Raw genomic sequence first — 27,300 nt, forward strand, 5'->3', positions numbered from 1 at the left:
TCCAACTTGTACTTCCTTAGCTTGCTTGCAAGAATGTTGTGGGAGACCTGGCTAAAGTCCTTGCTTGTGCAGAAAAGCCTTGCTAAAGTCAAGGTAGATCACATCCAATACTCTCCCTGCTTCCAAAGAGCCAGCCATCTCGTCATAGAAGGCAATCAGGTTGGGTATGATCTGCCCTTGGCGAATCCATGCTGACTGTTCCCAATCACCACCTTCTCCTCCAAGTGCCTATCGGATTGCCGTTCTCTTTAAGAAATGATACATGCATTTTAAATTCAAACACTAAGCACAGTTCAGGAGAGAGTAGTTTATTAGGTATTACAATTGTCATTTATTTTAAGAGGGTTTTTTCCCCCAAAAAATGAAATTACACCAGCAGTCTATAAATTTAGCATATTTAATTGCTTATATATTAAAGTCATATTTGAGATACACTGTTTAAACTTTAAATTACTGTAAAATATTAGATCTTAAATAACTTCATTGGAGTTTGGTTTAAGGAGTACAAAGAAGTACCCAAGATACAAATCCCATGATTGCACTTTGCACTTTCCCCTTTTTAAAAGGATCTAACAAATTTTTCTGAAAAAGATTAAAAACTGATCATGTTTTTTCAAAGTTACAGAAGAGAGGCTTTTTGGTTTTGTTTCTCTTTTCACACAGTTCCCACTGACAAGAAGATATGCCTACATTGCAGTGTAACGTAGAGACACCTGAGCTGGCTTTTAAACGGTCTTAGAAGCTGCCTAGTTCTGGCAGAAAGGAGCTTTGTGCAGGCTAATTGACTGTGCTTCTTGGCAGACTGCAATGGAGATACACTGTGGTTCTCCTGGCCAGCTTTAAGGTAGTAGCTACAGACATCGCTGGAGAGGCAAAGCTTGATACCTAAACCTGAAGCAAAGTGCACCATGGCAGCAGCTGCATATGACTGAGCAGACTCTTCAGGCCTATGTGACGGGAGCTTTAAGGGTGTGAAAGTGGTTCATCCAGGGGTAAATTTTGACACTGCTAGAGCAGGAGTTAAACTGTTTTTGGGGCTGTATTACACCTCTACAGCTTTTTCAAACTGGGACAGTTTGTATGCCCGCAATTTTTAGCCCATTTGCTTGTTCGTGGCCTTGAGAGTCTGATTCCTTAATTAGCTCCAAATGTGTAACTCTTGTAGTAAAATGCAAAGGAGAATCTCTCAAATATGAAAAAAAGTGCGAGCTTTCAGAACAATACATCTGTCAATGTATCAAAATATCATACTTCCAACACAGCATTTGGAAAATTGGGCGCAAGCATTGTGTTGCAAAACAAAGTTATGCTCTCTCAAAATACACCTGCCAGAGAGGTTAGAGAATACAAAAGCATGCCCCCATTCACTTCAGAGATCACCTGAAAACCTGAGAAACCTCAAATTAGCAAAGTTAGCCACATACACTAATAAACCAGTGCTTACAAACTGAATGGATAACTTTGAAACCTGCCTGTTGTCACCACCAACATGAAAATATTTTTTACAAGCCAACACGTGTCTAAGCTTCAGAAGTGAATATAGATATTTAACTCATCAGGATTGCAGCGTGTGTGATGAAAATGGCTAGCATTATCTCTAGGAGACCCTGCTATTGTAGGTTGCTCTGGGTGAAGTGTGGGATTGGACTGGCCTATAGAAGAAACCTGTCTGGGATTGAAATGCAGCATGGGCCGGTACCAGTGTAATCCTATAGGCATTGTTTGTGCGTCTGTAGCGGTTAGTCCATGTGTTTACAGTTGCCAAGTATCGGAGGATTTAACCTATTTGGCCAAATTATGCTTCTTCCTGCACCCAATCAATGTTATTGGAGCCAGGGTACATCAGGGCATGCACCCCAATAATCTCTCAACTTTTTACTGTCTTAACTAAGCTTAGTTCCTAGCTTCCTAATTGTCAAAAACTCTTGAAGCTTAACACAAATGCATTTTGTAGAGTCATTTGGTGCTTCCAAAAATCTTTGTAGTGCAAGCAAAGGAATTAATGAGAATCCCTCGCTAGAGACTTCGAAGCTTCGGAGGTACTCTTACCTTCATTATTTAAATTGCTTCGTTTACTTATTTAGTGAACAGTCCATTTATATTAACAGTATTTTAACAACAGTTTTGGAGCTTTATATTAGGAAACTAAAGCAAGGAATCCTCTGAACACACTGCATCTGAAATGCAGGGCTTTTTCTGGGGACAAAGCCCAATGCTTACTCATTTAACATCCGTAAGAGGTAGTCATTAAAAAAAAAAGTTAGTTAATCTTGATTTATTTTCTGAGTGTTTTTCTTCAAACCACCTGCATTTCCCACTGTCTTGATATCTGAAATGGTAGTGGACAAAGTGATGAGAAGCATGAGAACTAGACTCAACTTGGGTGTGCAGATGAGCATGGACCTATGTTTTAGTTAATAAGGAGGAATTCTAGGGATAATTCAGAAAAATCCAACCCAAGTCAAACACTTAAGATTATTAAATTCTGTTAATCTGCTTCCTTGGAGATAACATTAAAAAAAACCCAAACCCATATATTTCACTCCAAAAGAGAGAATAGAGGTTGCTTTGTGCACAAACGTCTCCAAATGACTTACTTGGCTGCTTTATTTACTGCTGAGTAAGAGAACCCTGAAAAGATGAATACACAACCAGATGAACAACACACAAATCCTTTACATGTGCTCTGGGTGATTCTGCAGACACGAGATGAATTCCTGGACCAACCTACCCTCATAGCAGGTCTGATAGACACTTGCAAACAATGGAAACCTAAGAAGAGGATGGGGAGAGTTTAAAAAAGTTTTTAGAGTTTATTTAAGAGACTCATAGATTATGTTTCAATAGAACATACAAGTTCAGAAAATGTATGGACTTTGACTCATTTATTATGGAAAAAAAGGCTGGAAGTTCTTAGTTCTGCATGTTGTTTTGCTATGGGGTTTTTTTTAAATCTCCCTTTATTAAGGTTGGGTGGATCTTTTCTTCTAGAAGGCTACACTAATGATTGATTGGAGATCTATACGTGGGAGTGAAGCATGGTCCCAAGAAAATGAAATTGGAGCAATTTAGGATGGTATTTTTAGACTTCATTTCTTGGGGATAGAAAGTGGTATGCCTATTTAGATCCAATGTTTAGCAAAACAGTAGGGCGAAGAGTTGTCTTGAAACTGCCCAACAGTTTCAATTAAAGGCTGAGAAAACTTGTACTTGAGCATCCTTCTCCCAAGCAAAGAAGAGGCGAGTCTGAATATTTTGAAGGTAAGTTCAAGCAGAAATAAACCCTTAATACTTTTCTTACTGTAGCATTTAGAAAGACTTTATTTCCCTTTGCAAGCTGCCTTGAAAGTTAATGACTGTACAGCTGCAAGCGGAATTGGTTTGGACCAAGTGTGTAATTTACCATACGATTAAAGGGATGCTGTCAGGTCGCTTTTGGTCCAACGTTTAGATTATTTCAAAACAAGCCTCTAAGAAATCAAAAACCAAATAAATCTGCCTTAGTACAATTCTAATGGAAGAGTTTTTAAACATGCATCCTCTTTGTAGAGTTTGCTTGCCAGCTATTTCAGCATTGTGCTATTGCAACAGAACTTGGAAACAAGTTCCTGCGCTGATGTTTTCACTGTGTAAGTTGAGGAAAGGCAACGGGTAATTTTAATTCACATTCTTTCACTTATATAACATTCAAAACCTGTTTAAAATTATGTTTGTATCCTACTACTGTTCCTTTGTGCCATTATAATACTAAAAAGCAGGGTTTCATAATTCAGTACACAAGCATATTTTGTTTGTGTATCATAATATGACAGTATATACTCATTACTGTTCACTCTGTGGATGTTTTTGGTGCAAAGTGTACTGGTGACATCACCAGAGCATGAAATCCTATTTATTTACAAATCAGGTATCAAAGACACTACTATCCCTCAGGCCATTTTCCCAAGGGGACCATTGGGTGAAATGCTGAATTTTGATGCATTGTTGAGCCAACATTTATGTTAATGCTGTCCACCTTCAACATGCTGATTCTGGTATGAATTGTGCCTTGATGTGGACATCAGCCCTGATGGAAATGGACAGATCACGTACTTCACAGGGACTATTCATGTGAACTGCTAACTTTGTTGGCCAACATCATTTGTCACCCCCTCAGTCTATCATTTGGATATTTAAAGATCAACCTACTTACTTATCAACCATGTTTTTCTGTTTCAGAACCTTGTACACTTCAGCTGAAGTCTGAGGACCTTGTAGTTTTTGTCCATTCAGCATCTCCTTTTCCAACTCCTCGATAGACTGGAAGAAGAGAGGGTAATCACTACAACAGCATGAAAAGCAGCTGCATAACTGAAGCCAGGTGCACTCAAGATGGAGGGGCTCTAACAATGTAAAGTTTTACCCCTGTTTTGCACTTCTGCCATAGACCAAAAGCTTAATGAACAGAAGGTAGCAGGGAAGCTTGCATAGAAGTAACTCAGCATATTCTATAAACTGGGCTTTGATAGGAAGGAAGCAACAATTTAATTTGCTGTGCCAATGGAAAAGATTTTCATTTGCTCTTAAACTGAGATGCTGTTGTCTCTTCCAGCTCTAATGATCTTTGTTCTGCCCAAAGCTTCCAATCTTTGGGAAGCACTTGGAAAAACATGGTATGCTTTTTTCTCTGCATCCGTCTGTAATTAGCAAAGGGAGCCCTGCAGCTAGGTTTATCTATCATCAAGAAGACAGAATGCTAATGACATCTACATAATATGCTTCGTGATTTATTAGCACGTTAATTTAGGATGTCTCCTTACTTTTCCAGTGCGTACAAAGGCTTCTGCTACTTTCCTGTTGCGTCCCCCGTAGCATGTCGTGATTAGATCAGCAACCCCACAGCTCTCCAGAAAAGTAGCTATTGACACAGAGCCCCTGCAGAACAGCTTTGCAAAAGCTACCATTTCCATTAGGCCCAGACGAATCACTGCTGCCTTGGTATTATCGCCAAAATTCAATCCATCGCAGAACCCGGCTCCTACAGCTACTATGTTCTGCAATCAGTTTAATGGAAAATATACAGAAGAGAGAGAAACCATTAGACATGTAGTTCTCCAACATCTGCTGATTGTAAGTGAACTCTGTCTTAAATTTGCACGTCCTTAATAATTCTGAGTATGCTTAATGCCCAATTATTCTCAAACATTAGGCAGCTAGACTTAAGAGCTAAAAACCCCCTACCCTTTTCCACTGTTATTCCCAGGTGTAAGAGTGTGGAAGTAGCTTGTTTTAAACCAGCTACTTGTTTTATTTTGGGTGCATGCAATTAATATTTTCCCTTTGCCGCCAATCCCAGATCCAGGACCCTTCTGTTTATAAGGTTGTTGCCCTCAATTAGCGCTTTCTTGGCTTTCCCCCTTCCAACATAATCTATAAACAAGCATTGGTACTATAGCCTCATGCTGCTTTAGAGCAAAGTTGGCAGATTCCTGCAGAAGGCGGAGTAATGTTTACCCACCCATCAAAGAAAATTAGTGTGACTCTTAATAAAAAACAGTATCCCCCATTTCTGATTCAGAGATGTAGTTCCCCGTGTGACAGTAATAGGTTCTTTGGTGCTGCTACCCCCAAGCGTGGTGTCATCATATTTGCACACTCCAGTTCTGCTCTCAGCAAAGTCAATGCTAAACCTCTGATTTCAGGGAAAGCAGAACTAGAGCCTTTTCCTCAAAAATTACTCCAGTGTGTGGCCAGAAAGCCTATAGGGTACATGTATGTGCATATGAACAGGCAATGTGCTTCCAGGTAAATCTCTCAGAGCCAGTTCTGCTCTTGTCAGAAATGTTGCTTGTCAAGGCGAGTTGAGTGTTAACGTGATTGACTGAGTTGTATGCAAGTTTAAAGTCCACTGCTCAGCACAGACTTAACTTCAGTGTGTTTTGTTTCTAGTGAGGTTGCATCCAAACCTCCCACTTGAGAGAGGAGTCCCATTACTGCTGGGACACAAGTGGCCCCCAGAACTCGGCCTCAGGGTAATCTATTTTATAAGGTGCTACCTGAACCTTGGACAAAGATATTTGATTAAATAGGTCCATTATCCTGTGACCTCTTAAAACAATCAAGCTCCCAGGTGAAGAAAAGCCTAACTTGAATCCTATGTCTGGTCTTGGCTTGAACAAAGCAGATGCATTCCTTTATAATTTATATTAAAACAGCACCTAGTGATAAGGGTTATACTCTACCGGGGGCTGTTTGTACACAAGGATAAGTCCCGTGCCTAAAACTGACAAGAAAATATGATGGACTCAATTCTGCCCTCGGAGGCAGGTGGCGTGCCTGCAGTAGCAAAGTATTTGTTTTGAAGTCCCTTGCCAACCTTGGTACTCTACTTACATACTTATAAAATGGAAACAGCTACAGACATCGTATGCTGGACAACTGGCAGCCTAGGCTACCAAAAAGCTTCATGGGAGAAGCAAGACTGGACCATGCAGCCTCCATCTGAGGGTAGAATTCAGCTTTAAATACAATGCATTTGTTTAGGAAGCACTAACTTTTAAGGCTCCACAGATCTCCACTGTATCACAGTCATCCACCACGGCAATCCTGAAATTTGGGGTCTGCATTAATTCTTTAAAGATCTGCCCGTGCTTTTCATTTTTGCACCCTGCAAAAGGAAAGATGAAAGTTGCATGTTTCTTGCTCCACAGCTTACAGGGTGAAGAAAATGTCTATGGTTAAAAAAATACAGAGGAAAGGGAATAGGAACTGTTTGAGGCAGGGGCATTAAACCACGTGATTGGGCATTAGTATGGGAGGATTTATTAAGTAATAGCAGTTCTCAGAGCTGATGGCCAGTAACAGTGCATGAGCTGAATACTTGAGCAACAATACACTTGGAGAGGTTAATGGCAGATGGCCTCCAAAACCATGTGTGCCCAAGACTTGCCCTTGTATCACTGCAGCTTTGTCAAATGTTATTTTTCTGGTCTAATCCCTTAAGGAGACAACTTGGCGCTGGCTTGCTCAAATATGCCTTCAGCTCCTGCAGCCCCACCCAGCCCACTCTTGGGTGAAATTCCTGAGCTCTGACTCTAGCATGGCTACTGCTTCATAGTTAGAGCACAAATGAGTCACTTAATCCTCCAGGCAGTCTGCTAAGAGGCTATATTCAGATCATATTTGCACATGGCTCTAAAAATGTAAACATTGCTAAGTATTAACCTATAGGGGCAAATGCTTGATGCCAAATGCATTCTCACTTGAGGGGAGACCCTGAGACCAGGATGTTCGGTGTTTGCACTTTTGCAGTAATGTCATATTACCAGCCGTACGAAGGTCATGTGTAGCCTCATTAAAACACCGTAATTTGGCATGGAGATAAGGGCTGGCTGGCCCTGAATGGCAGTCCTGTTGAAGGCTTCCATTGCTTCAAGGAGCTTCATTAAACTCTGCAAGGATCCTTGAATGGTGCTTTTACCCAGTTTTTAGACAACTGGACTGGATTTTATTTCCAGCAGTGCTCTGCATGGGAAATCATCAACTACCATTCACACATCCTGGTGCCATTTCGAGGCATTCAGTGTCTCTGACAATCAAGCCCTATGTTCTCAAATAAAATCTGCCCTGGGCTCAGTGATCTTGTAACTTCCCTTCACATCCAGGCTGATATATGCACCCTCTTTTTTTCCAGCTTGTCAGTGTGTGTGATTCTTGGTAATGGGATCTCTGGCCTGCATGGATGCCAAAGGGCGGAAACTCTTTGACGGGGAACCGGAAACAAGGGGCAAACTCTTCTGTATGGTCCTTCTCAAACCTAGAGTTCAAACCTAATCAAGGTAAAGATAAACTGTCCCCATACAATGAATGTTTCTCAGTGAATGTTCCTAATGGTCTAATTACACCCTCCGAGAGCAGATGCTGATAGGATGGTGGATATTTTGCTCTTTCTACCATAGTGTAGGCATAAAATGTTCAAAGATTTGTACAGACCACTGGGAAGAGGCAGTCAAGTTGCCCAGTGTTGCCCATGCCGGTTGGATTCCCATAACAAATTCTGCAAGTCATTATTAAAACTTTCTAAGTAAGCTCAGATGCAACTCTCCCCACCACACCTTGTGCTCAACAAGCAGCTTGAGGGGAGGGAGGAACAGTATTATAACTTCAGTTACAAAGAGGTAGGAACACTGAAAATATTTTCAGCTTGGGGAATGGTGCACCTTCAATACACATAGAGCTTGTACTTTCCAGTCCAGGATATCAACATTGTATCGGCTTAGTAAGATCTCTCTGGCATTAATAGGAATCTCTTATTCCTGTAGGAACAAATTGAGCTCTAACTTTAATGGAAGAGAATAACAAATTGCTGCCAATATAAGAATGTGCAGTCATTTGGGTGAGATCTGACATCCGCTGAAGTAGATGGAAATGTTGCCATTTCCTTTGGAGAAGGGATCAGATACGTTTGCACATGCTGGTATGTCTACAACTAGAACTGTCAAAGCTTCTCCTGTTTCCAGTACAGGTTATGCTCTGATCCTCTTTGCAGACACTGGGCTATGTCTCTGCCAGGGATTTCACGCTAGAAATGACTGCTCGCGGTAGAAGGTATTTGGAGCTCCATGGCTGTAACTCTCCCTGAATGGTACTTACCGATGGTGGTTTCACAGAACTTTTCATCAGCCACTTCACTGGCTATGTTGGCCCCCATGAGCACGCTGACTTCTATTTTCAGCTTCTCTCGAATTATGTCAGATATCAGCTTCAGGCCTTCAGGGCCCTCATCCACCCCCTGCATAAAAGGTAACATTTGTTGTCAGATTGTTGGATAAGAAAAATGGTAGTGATGGAGTATCTGTGTAAGAAATGTAGTTCCTTTGCATGTGTATGGTGGTACTGGGAGTCATTTAGATGAAAGGACCAGGCCCTGTCTTCATGGCAATGTTAGAGTGCTGCTTCTAACCCAAGACCCATGTAGATGCAAATCACTAGCTAGTATTAGGTGATGCTTTATACTTGAGCTGGCTGGCCTGGCCTTTTGGGGTCAGGGTATTGCTGACATTCAGGATGATGCGCTGGGGACACGACTGATGCTCTGTGCTGTTAATACAAATGCTCTGCTGTTCTCACATTGCTTTCAATGTCACTGCTGTTGCTCCTGGAAGAAACTTGAGCTAACCCTGCAGTAACAAAGACCAACCCTCATGTTCAGGCTACTGGCACAAGGCTCTACTTTGCAATGCTGACTTCTTTCCTTTCTGTGTTAACCTTTCCTACCAAGGATCCATACCGCTAAAATAATTAAGCCTTCAAGTACTACGTTTCACTGTTCTTGTGCAAGATGTGTGAATTTACAGGCAAGACTGAAAGTTACCACTCAGTTACTTCGTGAACTGCTCTGCACTGATGGCTGTGCACTAGTGGTATACTCTGAACAGTGAAAACCTGGGTCATGTATCAGCTGGCACCTGACAGTCTACCTGGGTAGGAAATAACTTTCTGTGACTTAGTAATTCTATTATGTGGGACATCTACTGAGAGATCAAGTTAACAACAAAGAGAAAGTTGATTCTTGTCTCCAGAAAGCAAAGGCAGCCTTTGCCAAACACCTAAGCAAGCCCTGAGGCAACCAGAAACCAATGTCTTCATGCAGTTTAAGCTTTGCAAGGCTGGGCTTCCATCTATTTTGTTTCTTGCGTGTGAAAGCTGGACACTGTCCAGGTAACATTTTGCGTATTTGGAGAAAGTCCGCCAGCAATCCTTAGGGGACCCTTGGACACATTCCTGGGAATCCAATGGTGAGAGGCAGCAATGGTTGCAGTGCTGAAACGCTGATGGTGAAGGTGCTGGGCTGTTGGGTGGACTGGATCATGTGCATGAGCAACTAGATCATGACTGATCCATGACTGGATCATGTGCTGGTCCCAGAAGGGGCCATCAGGGGACTACATGCTTAGGGGCAACCAACAGGGGTTCATCAGTGGCAGGTCCTGTCACACCAACCTGGTGGCCTTTTACGATCAGATCACCAGATCATTAGTTGCAGGGGTAGCAGTGGATATAATCTTCCTGGACTTCCGGAAGGCTTTTGACACTGTCTCTTACCCCGTTCTCATTAAGAAACTGGGGGGCTGTGGCTTAGACACCCACACAGTCAAATGGGTCGCCAACTGGCTGGAGGGCCGCACCCAGAGGGTGGTAGTGGATGGGTCCTTCTCAACCTGGAAGGACGTGGGCAGTGGGGTCCCCCAGGGCTCGGTCCTCGGGCCCGCACTGTTCAACATCTTCATCAGCAATTTGGATGAGGGGGTAAAAAGCACCCTGTTCAAATTTGCTGATGACACTAAGATGTGGGGGGACGTGGGCATGCTGGAAGGATGCAACAGGTTACAATCAGACCTAGACAGGTTACAAGGGTGGGCGGACGAGAATAGGATGGGTTTCAACACAGCCAACTGCAAGGTGATGCACCTCGGGAGGAACAACCGGCACCATACCTACAGGTTAGGGAACTCCCCTCTTGTCAGCACAGAGACAAAAAGGGATCTTGGGGTCATCATTGACTCCAAGATGAACATGGGCCGGCAGTGTGGAGAGGCAGTCGGGAAGGCCAACCGCACCTTGTCCTGCATCCACAGATGCATCTCGAGCAGGTCCAAGGAGGTGATCCTCCCCCTCTGTGCGGGACTGGTCAGGCCGCAGCTGGAGTACTGCGTCCAGTTCTGGGCGCTGCACTTCAGGAGGGACGTGGACAACATGGAGAGGGTCCAGAGGCGGCCACTCGCATGATCAGGGGGCAGCAGGGCAGGCCCTACGAGGAGAGGCTATGGGACCTGAACCTGTTCAGCCTCCAAAAGAGAAGGCTGAGGGGGGGATCTGGTGGCCTGTTATAAACTAGTCAGAGGGGACCAGCAGGCACTGGGGGAGTCACTGTTCCCCCGAGCACCGCCAGGAGTGACCAGGAGAACGGTCACAAGCTGGCAGAGGGGAGATTTAGGCTAGATATCAGGAGGCGCTACTTCACGGTCAGGGCAGCTAGGGTCTGGAACCAGCTTCCAAGAGAAGTGGTGCTGGCTCCTACCCTGGGGGTGTTTAAGAGGAGGTTGGATGAACATCTTGCTGGGGTCATTTGACCCCAGTACTCTTTCCTGCCATGGCAGGGAGTCGGACTAGATGATCTGCTCAGGTCCCTTCCGACCCTAGAAACTATGAAACTAAGCCCCCTTCGGAGAAACTGGCAAGGCCCATGGCAGACCTACTGCAGCTGTGCCTTGTTCAGAGCACGGTGCCACCTGGCTGCTGGTAGACAAGCAATGCCATGTGAGAATCAAAGAGGGGCTTACCTTCTTCTGGCAGCAAAGCAGTGCTGATCTGGAGGGAAAGCACAGTAGGCTGCAGGAGAGAGTGGCAGGAGCCACTGGCCACACCTCTGCCCTTGAATTGCAGGCAGCAGTGCAAGCAAGGAGGTTAAAGCTTCTTGTTGCAAGTTGGCCTAGTGAGTTATGTGCATGCATTGCACTGCAGGGGATTGAGCAATGTCTCTCTCATCACACTGAGACAGCTGGATTGATTAACTAGCTTTTGCCTTGGCTGAGCTAGCCCCAAATCTTGGGGACTGGGAACCACGACGTTCTATGAAAGGGGAGACTGCACCTTTTTCACGTGAGACTGGAGGAAGGGCAGAGCGTGCTCAAAAGCTTGTTTAACTTCTCTCCCAGCTATGCACATAGTCCAATAAAAGATATCACAAAAGAACCCTGGCCTCATTTCACATCAGGAAGTACGCCAGGCTGCAGCACTGCTTCTCGCAGGAGAATTTTTCAAAGAAAAAAATGCTGCAGAACCGTAGGTCTGAAGGCTAATTATATTTCTTTCAACTTGTGTCTTTGATTGATATTTTCTATAGCACAATCCAAAGTAGACACCCTGGAATGAAAGGCATGTAGTTTTGCCTCCAGCTTTTAGTTTGGATTTTTCTCTCCCTTTTTTAAAATAACCTCATCTCAGATTTCTTTAGCTTTTAATAAAGATCCTCCAATAAATCCCAAATGCACATCACTTTAGTTCTACAAAACCAGTTATAGACATGATCATGCAGTTTGCATGCTGCCATGAGCAGTCTTGGGAGGAGAGAATTTATGTAATATATATTCAGCCTGCTTTACACCTGTAGCAATTCCAGTTGGGAATAACTGCATTTATCCTTGGTTAAGGATTAGAGTTTTTGGCCCCAAGGCTTACACCAAGCATACTTATTTCTTCACGGCACACTGAACCTGGTAGGGACCACAAGTTACCTTGATCAAGGAAATTCCAAATGCTCCTGGTTTTATGTGAGCTGCAATCTGGTCACAAATTCGTGAAATGAACTGGTGGGGTAAAACAAATACCAGAATATCTGCCCCAGTTGCTGCTTCTACTGTGTCTGGTACAGCCACCTAGGACAAAAGTGATAAAACAAATGAACCTGCTCTTATTTCTGCAGAACAATCACACTCCCAATTCACCACATAAGGCCGTTAAAACACACACCCTTTAATTAACAAATGTTAAGTTTTAATACCACCAGTCATTGCATTTCATCTCAAAATGCCCATAAAGGCAGCCCCTCCTGTCTTTGTAAAAAATCTCACCCCGTGCCAAACCTCATGGAGATGACTGGGGGGAATGATACAGCCTTTAGTTGTGTTACCTTCCTGGGGGCACCTTTCAGGCCCGAGGCCCTCCATTTAAGATGCCGTGTTTTTTCGCGCATTATACACCTCCCAAATAAAACAAGCACCGTGTTTTGGGAAAGCAGAATGAAGAAAAAAAAATACTTTTCCAGTTCCTGGTCGTGTGGAGCAGGGGCAGAGTCTACTCTTCAGCTCACTTGCCTTCATTTCCTACTCAGGCAAGAGCTCAAATTTTAACTCTCTTGCACTCCCAGATTGCTCAACCAAAAGCCACTGCCAATATGGTAGTGGCCGTGGGAGTTAAAACGCCAGTTATGACACTGAGGAGTAGATCTGCCCAAGCGACAAGTGACACCCATTGAAGCATCACTGCTTCCATTCCAGCACATAAAACTGCTTCCTTGCTAAAGGCATGCAGCCCAGTTTTGGAGGGTTAATTTTGGGGGGGAAGTTGCATGTGGCATGTGAGTAAGTATGGCAGGCATGTGCCCCTTGTGCTGCAGGCCCACTGGAGCCATGCTGTGAAGCAGTGGGGAACTAGTGTGGAGATCAGGTGATCCTGTGATTGCCTAGGATTCACGGAGGGGCTGCAGGGCCACATCAAGAAGGTAAAGCAAGGGTAGGCTACCCCCAGCACAGGTGCCAGAGCATGGCACGTGAAGGCATTTTGCTTGGCACGTGTGCTTCAGGGCAGACCGTGGGGAAGAGGCTGGGGCTGCACTGCCACAACAAGGACCGGGCCCCTCACGGCTCCCCTGCCATCCACCCCCGGCACGCCAACATCTTACAAGTCAAGGCTGCGGGTGTTCTTGGCACTCTGCCCAAAAACAATGCCGACCCCTGGGGTAGAGAGTTACTTCCTTTACCTTGGTGTCAGAAAGAAACTCCACGAAGGGATCCCTTGCACTCTGGCCTAATACTTACAAAACGAATACAAACATGCCTTGGAGCTGGCAGGCTCTATCCTGCCCCAAGCCTTATCTAACCCCAACTGGAACAATAACAAAACCAGGGGATACAAGGGAAACAGCAGCTGAATGTGACTCCTGCCATTATCAGTAGCTTCCCTTGTAATCGGAGACAATGCCCTCCTAGAAGTGGGAACTTCCATCTGAGCAGAAACAAGAGGACAGCACTTTCAGTTCTCCATAATCCCGGTGTCTGGCACGCTGCGCTGGTTCCTTCAGAGCCGATTTTGCATTTGTTTAAGAAACGACAACAGATTAAGCCCCAGTGCCTTGTGACACAGGGATCGGGAGTGAAACATGCAGTTAGCTATTCCACCCAGTCCGGGTCCTTCAAAACTTGGTAATGGAAGTACTGGTTACATTAAGCTACTGAAATGAAGTTAGCCACGCGAACCTTTCTCCCGCAGTACCAGTTTGAGATGAACAGGGATGCTTCTAACCTAAGGTCTGAAGGCCTACTCAGCTCCCATGAGCACGTGTGGGCCATAAAAGCCAGGAGGGGCAGAGGCCACAGGGCCAGTGGGAGGGCTCCTGCTGAATTGGCACCCAGCTTGTTGGAAGGCACGGGTGGGTGGTGCTGGTAGCTCCTGAACTCCCCCCGTTCTCGTTCACCTCCTCGGCTCCTCTCCTTCGTACAGCAGCAGGGCTCATATTTGGGCCATCAGGTTTGCCATCTCCTTGGGGCTGTTGTGAATACATGCGTTCCTGTGGGACGTGCATTCCCTTCACCCCCTGGGGAGGAAACATAGCCCTGTCCTGGGACCAGGCAGCACTGGGCAAGCATGAAGCTGGATCTCAGTGCAGAGGTTGTGAGCTGCAGGAACAAATATGGCTGGGCGCATGAAAACAAGATGGACTTCTAGTTACTTGCACCCCTACACGGCAGGGTTAAAAAATGCTGTCAGGCAGCTCATTCTGCTCAAGGCAAGGCTGCCCTGTGGGACTGCAAATGGAGGACTGCGCATAAGGGCACGAGTACACGTGCATTGACACCATTGTCAATGTGCCATGGGGAGCTTATGCCACTCTGAAGTGAGGAAGATGTTTGCTAGAAAAAGAGCTGGTCAACAGGAGTCTGGCAGCCAGATCCTGTTCTACCTATTGGTTACCTAAATGTGACCCTGTTCCAACCCATTCAAATCCCAGAAAAAGCCTGAATGCATTTACTTTTGTAATGCACCGCCATCTAGAAGCAAGTCAGGAAAAGTAGTGAAGGGGAAGATGCACCCAGTGTTTCCATTAACAGTTTTTCAAGGCCTTGCACTAGGTGGAATAAGCTTTTGGGCACCAAAACCCACTTCGGTGGCTGATAGTTGGAATACGATCTAGCCCTAAATATGAACCAAGGTACTTTTGCCTGGTCCAGCTTTCTAGTTCAGGCAGGGAGAGGCTGATACACAAGATAAGAATAAAGCGCTGTGCTTGAGGGTTGTTTTCCATTTGTCTGACTACTGTAAAAATAAGGGTTCAGTTCTCTAGATGCCGGACCAAGAAGAACTAATCCACATTCCAGCTTCAAGTCATGTGAGTACAAGCGTGTTGTTAGAGTACTAAATTTAGAAAAGCTAACCACTCTGCACATGACAGATTTCTTTTCTTGCAATGTATAAACTCCCTGTTGCGCAAATTCAAAGCTACTCTGGAAATGCAGCAGTAGTTTCCTTACTTCCCACAACACTGTTTTTTGGCACGTTCCCAACCACGCAAAATGGTACCTTGCTTGCTTTAAATGAAACAGCTATAAATTATCATATTTCCTTAAGTTTACATAGCTATCCATAATCTTGTACAATTACACATTTTAACAAGCCATAAAAAGGAAACAGCTTTTGCTGGTTTTTGCGTAACTGCCTTCCTAATTGAAATGCCTCCGTTTTTCTAGCCTGAACTCATGCTCATAATGACAGCGGTGCTTTTCCTACTGTTGCATATGAGGCCTGTAAGCTCTTCCATTGAACTCTGACCTAGAAAGGGAAGGGAGAATTACAACAGCCTTTCTTTTGTGTAGACCAGATCCATCAGCAGAGGTCTATAATTGCTGATTTACAGCAGGCAAACATGTAGCTCTGGACATTTCTGCCTATAATTTTTGCAGTGGCAGATCCCCTGTAATTGCTGATTTACAGCAGGCGAATATGTAGCTCCTCTGCATACCTGTCCTCAGTACAGCTAAATGTTTGAATGTCCAGTAGATGAGATGCGTAGGAGAGGCAAATAATGGGTAAAATTCAGAAACGAGGAAAATGGTGGAGTAAATTAGGCAGGAAATAAATATAATTAGCCCTTTCCTACTCTCAATGCCAAGTATTTATTATGAGGTAGGTATGTCTGGAGTTAAGGTTTGCACTTAAAGCAGGACTGAAGTCCCTCCGGGTCATTTACTTGTAAATGATCGAAGGAAGTGGACTTCAATGGTAGGGAGTAAGATCCCAACAAGGGAATCTAGCTGGCCTTCATGCAATCTGTCCTCCAGTCACTACACCTGTCTCCACTTCAATGTTGCTTTTGAAAAAGTCAACCCGAGATTGTGAAAGCCTGGTTCTAGCTCCACCGTCCGTCTTTCAGAACTGCCAGAACATGGTAGTGGTTTATTCAGCTTACCACATTATGAGGTAACTTATGTCCTGGAAGGTACTTCACATTTTCATGGTCTTTGTTTATGATTTCGGTGAGTTTCTTTCCATTTATGATCTCTTCAAAGACCCACATCTTCACAACAGGATCAAATCGGTTGGACCTCTGGACATTTTTGCCGATAATTTTTGCAATGGCAGATCCCCTGTAAAACAAAAAGTACCATCAGGAGGGTTCTGTATATTAGCTCTGGAATAATCTTCCTAAGGCAGTGGTTTTCAACCAGGGTGCCCCTAGATCTTTTATGGGTGTTGCAGGGTGCTGTGCAAAATGATCACTGTCAGGTGAGCAAGCATCTGTGCGTGGATTCACAAGATCAACCCGTGAGATTTCAAACAGGAATCCAGCATGCCAAGAGCATTGGGACCTGCGTGGTCTGAGTTCTTTGCAACAGAGGAATTACTCGATTAGTTTTCTGAAGTCAAAAACTGAGCGGAAACTAAGAGCTGGCGTTTTCTGAGGAACGCCCCGAGTCTAACAAGGTTGATGAATCCTCCAGCTGCAAGCAAAAACTGCATTGGGCACACACAGCTTACAAGTTACACACATTATAGCCATGTTTATATGCTTGCTAACTCAAAAAAGGAGGTGTTAAGTCATTACCCTCAGGGAAGAATATACCCGCTACAGATGTACAGAAAATGTATCCAGAAATGCAGGGTAACTTCAAAGGCCACTGAGTAGAAAGCAAAATGCAGCATCAGATAGGAGAAAAAAATAACATATGGGACTGATTTTTGTCAGAGGTATTGAGCAACCACTGACCCTAACAAATTCAAATCGGTGCTTACAGCTTTTCAGTTCCCACAGCTGATGCATCTGGGTTTGAACACAGAATTTACAATACTCTTTTTTTTCCTCCTCTCCTTATTTACTTCTAAAATGGCGAAAGAAAAAATATAAACTGGCCTACCCAGTCTAGAAGGTGCTGGTGAGCAGTTTCGGTTCACACAACCCCTGCAGGTCTCATTTGAATGTATCAGACTTTTCTATGGGTAATGGAATAGGCACACGTCAGGGAGGGCTCTCCTTGGGGACGCTCTGCTCTAAGGGAGCACTTGTCCGATTTAAAAAGCTCTTTGTTTAAGTCTATGCCTATTTTACAAAGGAGACCAGAGATGGTAAAAGTCTGAAAAAATGTTAGCTACCTAACTTTACTTGTTGCCATTTATGCTGTATCTCTAGGGCAAGAGGAAAGGACGTAAACCAGGGATGGGCAATTATTTTGGAGGGAGGGATGCTCACTGAGTTTTGGCAAGCCATCTAGGACTGCGTGACAGGCAGCCAGGCCCAGATAAATATTAATTTTCTAAATTTTTAGGGGCCCCGTGGGCCGCATCTAGCTCCCGGGCCGCATTATGCCCACCCCTGATGTAAACAGTGACATTCCCTGGCTTCATTTTCCTTGTGTACCAGCGCAGTGCTGTAAGGTTCGACTTATGACCCTAGTAGTAAAATATTTAAATAAAGCAAAAAATCTAGGTGGCTTATGAAAGGCAAGCATGAATATATTGCTTAGTGGTCTTCGTTACATTTTTTTAGCTCAATTTGATCTTTAAAGACCTGGCTAGACTACAAATACAGCGTCAGAGTGCCTGGTTACTGATCCAGTTGTGAGACTGTTGCACTTAAGAGCCTGACCAGGACTTAATTTTGTTACTTGCTTTCAGTAGTTGATCCAGGATTAAATCCAGTTAGGTCTATCTGTGCTATATTTTGTAACTGCTTCGTAAATGGGTGAAAGGAAAACTTGTTGTAACTGTCTCCCTTGTCTTCAGTAGATTGTGACATAACGGGCTTGCACAAGGCCAATTGCATAATAAGCAATAAAACAATTTTCAAGAGCAAGTTGGATAGATACTTGTCCAAGATGATTTAGTCAGAGATGATCCTGCCTAGAGGCTAGACTATATGACCACATGAGGTCCCTTCCAGCTCTGTTTTCCCATTATCTTAGTCCTTATTCATGCAGAAATCCTACTGAGGCCAACGTGTATTTTGCCTACGAGTCAAGTGCAGGGACAATGTTATACCCAGCTACTCAACACCTGTAGGGGGTGTTGTGAGGCTTTCAAGTCCCTTAGAAATGAAAAGCACTTAGGTAGATATTTAAGAGAGGGGGAAATCTTCAGCTAAGGCCCATAAGCAGGACATAAGAGCTGTACCACTTCCAATCACTACGTTTGCTGTTTGTTGTCTATCTCCCATCCAAATGGGAGACTCAAAAAGAGGTGTGATTGTTTAACAGGGGAAGGCTGGGGATGAGCAGTATAAAGAAAAGGGAATGGGCTTGTGCCTGGGACGTGACATATGGATCTTCCCGTTCTAATGCAGATCCCCTTCGTGATCTTGGGTATGTGATTCAGTCTCTCATTTCCCCCGTCTCTAAAATGGGGATAACAAGCCCTCTCCCCTTTTCCAATCTTGTTTCTTTTAGACCGGGGTGGGCAAAATGCGGCCCATGCATAGAGGGGGAGGATCACCTCTTTGGCCCTGCTCGAGATGCATCTGTGGATGCATGACAAGGTGCGGTTGGCCTTCCTAACTGCCTCCCCACACTGCTGGCCCATGCTCATCTTGGAGTCAATGATGACCCCAAGATCCCTTTCCGCCTCCGTGCTGACAAGAGGGGAGTTCCCCAACCTGTAGGTATGGTGCCGGTTGTTCCTCCCGAGGTGCATCACCTTGCACTTGTCCGTGTTGAAACCCATCCTATTCTCGTCCGCCCACCCTTGTAACCTGTCTAGGTCTGATTGTAGCCTGTTGCATCTTTCCAGCGTGCCCACATCCCCCCACATCTTAGTGTCATCACCAAAACTCAGTAAGCAGCCCTCCGCCCAAAATAACTGCCCGCCCGTTTTAGACTGTAAACTCTTTAGGGCTAGACATGTCTCTTACTGCATTCGAGGAGGGGCTTGGCTTTCAGTCGGAGCCTCTAGGCACTGCTGTAATATAAGTTGGCCTGATTTTTCATAGGTGCTAAATAGCTATAACCAACCCCAAACTACTGCATCATAACGGCATGCTGCTGATATTGCCATCACCACCAAAATGGTCCTTCAGGTACTATGAAAAAAAAATGAACAGAAACTGCTTGTTCTTCTGGTCTATGCTTTCCAACCTCCCAAAAGCAGGACCATAAGGCTAGACTCTGCAACTTTTATGTGGAAAGATGCAGAGTCTAGCATTATGGTTCCACTCTTAAAGCTTTCAAGGGGCTGGCAGCTTTGAGTCTGTCCCTTCAGCAAAGTTTTTGTAGTTGATGGGTGCTCAAATGTTGCTGGAGAAATTTTGACACGGAAAGGGTTGTGACGCAAGGGAATCAAGGTCTCCAAAGTCATTATTTTGAACCATTTATTGGATGGTTAGCAGGCAGCAGGGAAAGATCCTTAACAGGAAACACAGAAAAACTCGCAGTCACATGGCTCAAAAACCAATGCTCCATTTAACCAAATGTGTTTGAAATTCACAGTCATCACTCACTAGCCTCAGAAAAGGAACTGCTTTATGTGCAAAACCGGTCTTCAACAGACCGCATAAGCTTGGCACAGCAGGTTCACTAATGCAAACAAAACCAAGGCCACTCCCTTAGAAAACCTTTACCTTCTTCATTCTCCAAAGGTCAGCTCAACAACGATCAGTCCAAACCAGATTAGCTAACTTTTGATTAGATAACTTTTAAAGGAAAAACCAAAACCTAACATATTAAAAAAAATCACCAATGGCTTTTTATCAATTTGGTTCATCTCACTTTGAAATAATATGCTTATTATCCCAGAATAAGCATCTCCATCTGAGACACTTGAGAGTTATAATTATATCAGCATCATAAAAACAACCTCCTACATAGCCAACTTCGGGAGGAAGTTGTACATCTCATATAGTGCATGAAGGTAAAAATGTATAAAGGCATTTGCTTATCTAAGTATTGAAATGTATTTAGGCATCTCAATGGAAGACATTTGCTTATCTGTTAATGGGAATGGAAGGCATTGCAAATCCTGCAGGATCAGATTTTGTGATCCTGTAATTTAGAAACTTATTCACATTGTAAAACCGAGGAGCAGAGCCATCACCCTACCACTCTTTTGCCTTGCTGGCAGCTATGGACATGTGGCTTGGCAGTTGATTTACACAATCAAATTGGGGACAAAGCTGCTGACAACATTAACATACTAAAAGTCATCGTGACCCACTGAGCTTTTGCAGCTAACAGCAGCTGGTGAGACACTGTGCTATTGAGTCAACTTGTGCTGCTGTGGCTCACTACAGATGTTTGAACTGTTACCTAAATCCTCTGATAAAGGCAGTAGATGACTCCAAAACTGACGCTGAGCTGAGAACTGCATTCTTATTCATTACTGGTAAGTTCCTTGTGCCTTGTGTTATTTGGTTTTGTTTAAACACTGAACAAGAATATAGTCTGTGCCCCACAGAGGTAACAATTTAAGTATAAGGCAATAAGCAGATGGATACAGATAACCTGAGGGGTACACGGGAACAGTAGGCACATTGACCCACTGAGACTCACCAAAAAAGAAACCCCAACCACTCACAAATCCACCAAGGCAGTGAGGAGCTACTTTTTGGAAGTAGTCTCAAAAACACTGTAAACTCAATGCAGATGTTGCCTGACATGGCCTGAACCAGAAGAAAAGCGAGAGCTTAAAGTCTACTGAAGTTTGAAGAAAAAGAAACATAGGCAGATCTAGCATTCTGAAAGCAGGGGTTGCAGATGGTGAGATGAATCACTACATATAAAACAACACATATTTTTCTCCAGTTAAAAATAAACTAGAAGCTTTACTAATACGCTAGGGGCCTCGGGCTGTATTATTCCGTTCAAGATTGAAGCAAAAACAAATATAACATAACTGGAATCAGTTTAAAAACAGTCAGCCTGGCTGTGAAATAGGAGCTTTGTTACCAGGAGCAGCTCAAAGACAGCAGAATTGCAGAACAAAAGCGAGCTTGATTGATGGAACATGAAAATCAATAAAAAGAAGAGAGAGTTGCTGACACCTGTAAAATGAAGAGTTTACAAGGGAACAGGTAGATTATAATGAACTGTGAAATCAGTTGAATCCTGCAGCACTGCCTGCCTAGAAATGCTGTTGCCACTGCCAGGCAGCTATTTGGGTAGAGCAGAAATCAAAGTGGGGTGCAAGTTCACCAGTGCACGCTTTCCTTGGATCTGTCCCTGAAAAGGCCTATTGGTTTCAGTGGGCATGTCTACATGTGCATTAGTGCATATTTTCTAATGTGCATTAAATTTGATACCTCCAATGGTAAATGAATGTTCATTAGGATGCACTAATGAGCAGTAGTGCATTTGCATGCTTTTTTAGTGATGCTTAATGCACAGTAGACAATTTTACTGTGTATTAGCATAATGGCATGGTTTTTTACGTGGCGCTTTAATGCACAGTAAAATAATCTACTACGCATTAAAACGCACATGTAGATGCACCCAGTGAAATCAGGACTAGGGTCAAAGCACTTTATGGATCAGTGTGTGTTTCCATTTCCATATCCATCAGACTCAAGAATGGAAACAGAGCAATGACTCAGATACACTTGCAAGATGGCAACCAAAATGCAGCAGAGAGCAGATGGGACTTTAACAAGGCACTCACTGAAGGATGTGTGTTCCCTGATACTTAAATCTGCAGGTGCTTCTGCTTGAGGGGAATGGTTTTCCAGCACAGGTGCTGACGTGGCTTCTGGGGAAATGCAAATATAGTTCTAAATCTCCTTGCAGCCATGGCCTTGCATGAGGCCTGCGCTAATGTTAGTCCTAGCTCCTTCTGCAAGGCGCATACATGGGCCAAGCTGCCCCTTTGCTCTCCTCTTCAGCCAAGAAAGGAATGAGCCTTTGAGAACCCTATATGCCTAGATCGTGCAAGCACTGAGACCCTTCAGTTCACGCTCCAGGAAAGAAGTGCACAGCACGTCAGAGGAGTGGGCCCTAAAATACATTGATAATACTTAGATGAAAGCCCAATGATCTAAGTCTTAGAGCAGTGTCTACAGGCAAGTTAAAAGCATTAGCTCTGTTTTACAGATGAAGAACAGTGGGCACAGACAAGCAAAGTGGTTTCCCTGGAGCCACGGAGTGAATTAATGGCAGATCTGGGGATGTAATCCCTGGTTCTTGCCTTTCACCGGCCACCCTAACCAGAATCCAGAGTGAGCAATGGGCACAGTGATACACTCACACCTGCACTGCAAAGACAGTATTGGGATAATGATTTGGATGGTCTAGGCCAGGAGCTGAATCCCTAAGAGTGAAAAGTGTATATGCATAAATGCATGGTGTAATTGGGACTGTACTGCGGGGGGTTCAAATTTCAGCCGGTCAAGGGTTACATTTTGAAAAAGTGCCTGTTGTCCTGTCTTTAAAGATGACTCAGTTGTGCTGGACTGGTTGTTTTGGTGACGGTCCAAAGAACACACAGGAATCAAGATTTGTGTGGCATTATCTTTTACTGGACCAACTATGTTGTTGTGAGAGCTGTCAGAGAAGCTTTCAGGCAGAAAATGCCTTCCCTGTGGTCTGGGAAAGAAGAGTACACGCTCAGCCTAACTAAATGCCAGGTAAAACAGTGACCTGTTTAACTCTATTTATGAAAGACTAACTTGTTCAGAAAGGCATGCAGATTTGTGAATGACACCCTATTTCATCAGATGCTGTCACCTACATGTGTGCCTTTCTGAACTAGGGTGCCACCTTACCCTGCCTTCTGCTTGATTTCAGAGTAACACGGCTACCTCCCTCCCTCTGTTTGGAAGTGAAAATGGTCTCAAGTCAGGAGAGGAGGACAGTAAGCCTGTGGTGCAAAGGAGACTTAGGCATTTAGAAACCTAAACCCTCCTGACTGAAACTGATCTTGATGATTTTGATGATCTTCCGAGGTCCCTTATAATGTCTATAAAATCTATGAAAAATCTGATTAGACAGCTTTAAGGGGACAATGTTCCTTTCAAAGAGAGATGCCAGTTAAGGTGTAGCTAAAAGAAAGTGCCTTTCAATAGTGCTCAAGCGGGATAAAAGCTCACAGACCTGCACGTGCATACGCAGGCCCAGTGCTCTGCAAAACATGGTTTCAGGGCCCAGTGCAAACAGGACCTTTGAGAACAGACTTTCTTCCTTAGCAACAGGGTGGGAAAGGCAGAGACAGTTCAAACAATGACAGTATAATTATATTATAGTCACTGCTGTTGTTGTTATTGTTATAATCAACATGAATGAATAGGGAACTTGTACCATCATTGTATTTTCTCTGCCTTCACCATCCTACTGCTAAGGAGAAAGTTAGAGTAATAAATATTTATATCTTGCCCTCCCCTAAAAAAGCTTAGGGTGGTTTATTATGAAAAGCAGAGAAATTATAAAAACACCAACATATAAAACAAGACCCCCACCCTCCGACAATACCACTCCTGCTGCAGGCTTACCCAGATAAACAAAAAAAAAAGTTGGGGAGTCATCTCAGATTTTAGACCTATTTCCCAGGGCTGAAGCGTTTCCACAGCATCCAGCCCTTCCCTGGGAGCATCAGAGGAGCTTGGACTTCCCTTTGAAGATGGGAACAGGTGGGTGCCCTGGGGACTAAGAAAAAAGCTTGATGCACCCGTGCAATGCTTTTATTTGAGTTGCAGATAGGAACTCAGTTCAAATGGTCTCACCCCATAACTTCCTAAGTCTGTGCTCCTAATTAAAATGAGCTGGAGTTAGGACTAGGTCCTAGGAGAAAGCTCAGGCCTCTTGGCGTTTACTCTGGAACCTAATGCATGCCATTTAAAATATAAATGCTGACTATCCACTCATCATTTTTGCAGAAGCATGTGATTAGTGCACAACAAGTTGGGCAGAATATAGATGTATAGTACTCCAGTTTATTTCCAAATCTGATCCCTGATCTCAAATTTGTCCCTTTCTAGAATACGACTTCTTGAAACTAGAGCCAGCAGCCAGGGCGCTTTTAGGTCTCACAGTTTGGAAAACAAGTGCTGTATTACTAATGCAGCCACTACAGACAAGAGAGAAAACAACCTGTAGGCTAGTGTTTCTCAACCTCTTTAGACTCAACGCACCCCTGGACAGATTTGGGGCGCCCCTAGAAAATGCTAGTTCTTAGTTTTCACTTGCTTTCTTTTTTACCTCAGAAAAATAATAGAGCAATTCTTCTGTTGCAAAAAACTTAGAAAGATCGCAGCAGGTCCAAATGTTTTTAACACTGTAGATTCCTATTTGAAAGCTCGAGTTTTATCCGTGAATCATACTTGCACACCTAACAATGCTGATGTGTGTAGCACCCTGGAAAGGATCACAAGGCACCCCAGTGTGGCATGGCACCCTGGTTGGGAATCGCTGTTATAGATGGCCTGTGCTAAGCCCTCAGTGGCTGTAGTGTAAATCTAGTGACTTAAATGCAGAGGTGTACTTATTTACACCAGTGTGAAGATGTAGCGGGGTGCAGAATTCCCACCGGAGCTGATGAAAATCTGTGTCTCACGGCTGTAGGCTGGGGATGCTCAGGATCTCTTCCAGCATGAGGCACATTCCTGTTTGCTACAGAACCATGCTTCAGCCAGGGACAGAGTAAGTCATTAACCAAAGCTGCCAGGAGAGCAGAAGACCCAGATATCCCCTTGGCCAACTGCATGTGCTATGATTTTCAGGCAGAGATAATGGGACAAAATATTGAGGACAGGGAAATTTCACCTGCATTCAGGGTAGTTTGTTACATTAAAAAGTTACAAGGAGAACAGTAGTAGCTGTGTAGACCCTCTGGGCTGGCGGCTGTTTTTGGACTGGATGGAATGAACTCTTTGAAGGCCACGTATGCAGCCCATGCCCGGCACACAAACACAGTCCCTGCGCGGCGCTGTTTGTTGCAGCAGCATTTCTGTTCCTTGTAACCCTCCCCACCCTTGCACCACCTGGCCACGTCCAGATGAGGGTGGCTATGCAGTGTGTGGCACCGCAGACCCGTCCGCAGTGACACACACCACGCATTAAGGTATTCCCCGCACTGTTGCAGTGCAGGGGGTTGTTTTGATCCCAGGAGATCCTGGGATCAAAAAAACATAGGCGGAAAAATGGGGCAGCACAGGTGGCAGCAGGGCACATCACCCAAAACTGGAGCCTGGCCGGCTGCAGCTATGCGCTGCCAGCTGGCCAGGCTCCCAGCTGCAGGAGGTAAGGGTGCTGGCCCCCAAAACTGTAGGTAAGGGTGCTGGCCCCAGCCTTCCCTACCCCACCCAGAGTAATCTGCCACATGGCAGAGCTCATGGGCACAGCCGTTCCATGGGGACAAGTCGCACAAGGTGTGCCACTGCTTCTTGCCCCTGGGGAAACAAACTGTGTTCGTGTGGACGTGGCCCCCGAGTCCAAGGTTCAGAGCATTCGCTTCCTGCCTTTAGGTACTGATATACATTTTCCATGCACTGCCAAATATTGATCACCTGAACCTGATTCTCATTTTATGGTGGGAGAGGCAGGAAGCCCTCACAGCTGTTTGTAAGTCCGCCACTGACTCTGCAAATCGCTTAACCTCTCTGTCCACAGGAGTTTACTTGCCTCTTCAAAGCTTTGGGATTTATATGTGAAAGTGCTGTTCAGTGGGAAGACAACTAAGCACAGTCTAATCAGCCACATGCCCAATCCACCCCGTGGCCAGTGAAGCACATGGTTGTTAACCAGAAGGCAAAAAAATCCTCATCATCCACTTTGACAGCCCCCTCCCATCTGTACCAAATCAAAACCAACACGTTTTGGCACCCGGCTCCATGACCTTGTTGACAACGTGCTTTAAAACGTAACGTCTGTTCGTGGTCTTCCATTTTCTGCTGTGCTTGGGGAGGTTACGGATGAGCTGCACGGTGTGATCACTGAGAAAGGGTGAGTATGAAGTAGTGTGTCTGTTCAGCTTTTTGCTGCATTTGTTCTAACAGGCCCCTGATGTTTCATATTTCTGTTGTTTTTTTTCTCCATCCTTTATGGCTCTCTGGTAGGCAGGCAAGCTCAGAGGCATGCATCTGCCTGGTCTGTGAATTCTCCATATTACCTACAAGCGAGGAGTTCTGGCTCCCAGAGCTGACACCCTAGGAGTGAAGATAAGCAGCAGCTCCTTGCACGTCCAGTTGTGTATCATGTATAATATAGCCCAGAGGCAGACCAGCCTAGCCGTCCTCAGTGCTGCACGAGCCTCTGATGTATGACAGTGTCTGCCACAGACAGCTTATCATCCTCTAAGACACAACTTGCAGAGGAGACTAGCAGGAAGGCCAGGGAAGGGCTGATAATGAATAGGTCCCTGGCGGGGATCTCGTGCTGTCACGAGGCAGGCTTCAGGGTCAGGGGGGTTTTGGCCTCATAACTGAGGGCTACTCAAATAACCACCCTGTTTTCCAGGGCGGTGGGGCCCATGCCCCCAGTTCGCTGGCACCCAAAGTTTTTCAGGCCCCTGGAGCCGGATGCCGGCAGACATTACGGACCTGTTGCCGGGTCCTGAGCACCCACGTTCGTCCACTGCAACAGCGGTTAGGACATTCAGGGCCTCTCACCTGCAGCAGGACCAGGCTCCTCTTGCCCACACGTTTTGCATCTCAAAACCCAAATAAGGACCCAGGGGCAATGTGGGCACCAGGTTCTCCACACCCCCCTCTGCCTGCCTGGCAGGGCTGTGCTGTCACCCAGGGAGAGCGCCTGCCTCGGGGCAGGGACCCGGGTCTGTGCCAGCCTGGATGGGGCAAAGGAGCAGGAATGGGCCCCGCTTTTCTTGGGAGGCGGGCGCGGCGCTGCAGCGGATCCCGACAACAGGTGCCCGCCCGGGCCCGGCCGCACTCACCAGTTCCCGGAGCCGATGATGCAGACTCTGAGGGGCGGCATGGTCCTGGCCCGTCCCGTCCCGGCGCGGCGCGGCGCGGCCCTGCGTGCAGACAGCCCGAGCTGCGGCGGCAGCAGCGCCCGCACCTGCCAGCGCCGGCCCACCCCGCCCCGAGCCCGCCAGCGTTCGGCCGTCGCGGCCAATCAGAGA

At 45.1% G+C, this 27,300-nt stretch overlaps 1 protein-coding gene across 1 annotated transcript; it reads right to left on the minus strand.

Annotated features, from left to right (window-relative positions):
• Positions 1–292: 292 nt before the first annotated feature.
• LOC149867689 (glycerol-3-phosphate dehydrogenase [NAD(+)], cytoplasmic-like) lies at positions 293–27,269 on the minus strand. The gene is made up of 8 exons (XM_090045957.1): positions 27,112–27,269; positions 16,223–16,400; positions 12,276–12,416; positions 8,632–8,770; positions 6,534–6,646; positions 4,800–5,033; positions 4,193–4,299; positions 293–2,772 (listed from the first exon to the last, which is right to left on the minus strand). Exons 1-8 carry the CDS (start codon positions 27,150–27,152, stop codon positions 2,676–2,678), a joined length of 1,050 nt encoding a protein of 349 aa, XP_089902083.1. The 5' UTR covers positions 27,153–27,269; the 3' UTR covers positions 293–2,675.
• Positions 27,270–27,300: the final 31 nt, after the last annotated feature.

This window comes from Crocodylus siamensis, chromosome 4, assembly GCF_052110815.1.
Source record: "Crocodylus siamensis isolate JL-2025a chromosome 4, ASM5211081v1, whole genome shotgun sequence".
Classification (NCBI taxonomy): domain Eukaryota; kingdom Metazoa; phylum Chordata; order Crocodylia; family Crocodylidae; genus Crocodylus; species Crocodylus siamensis.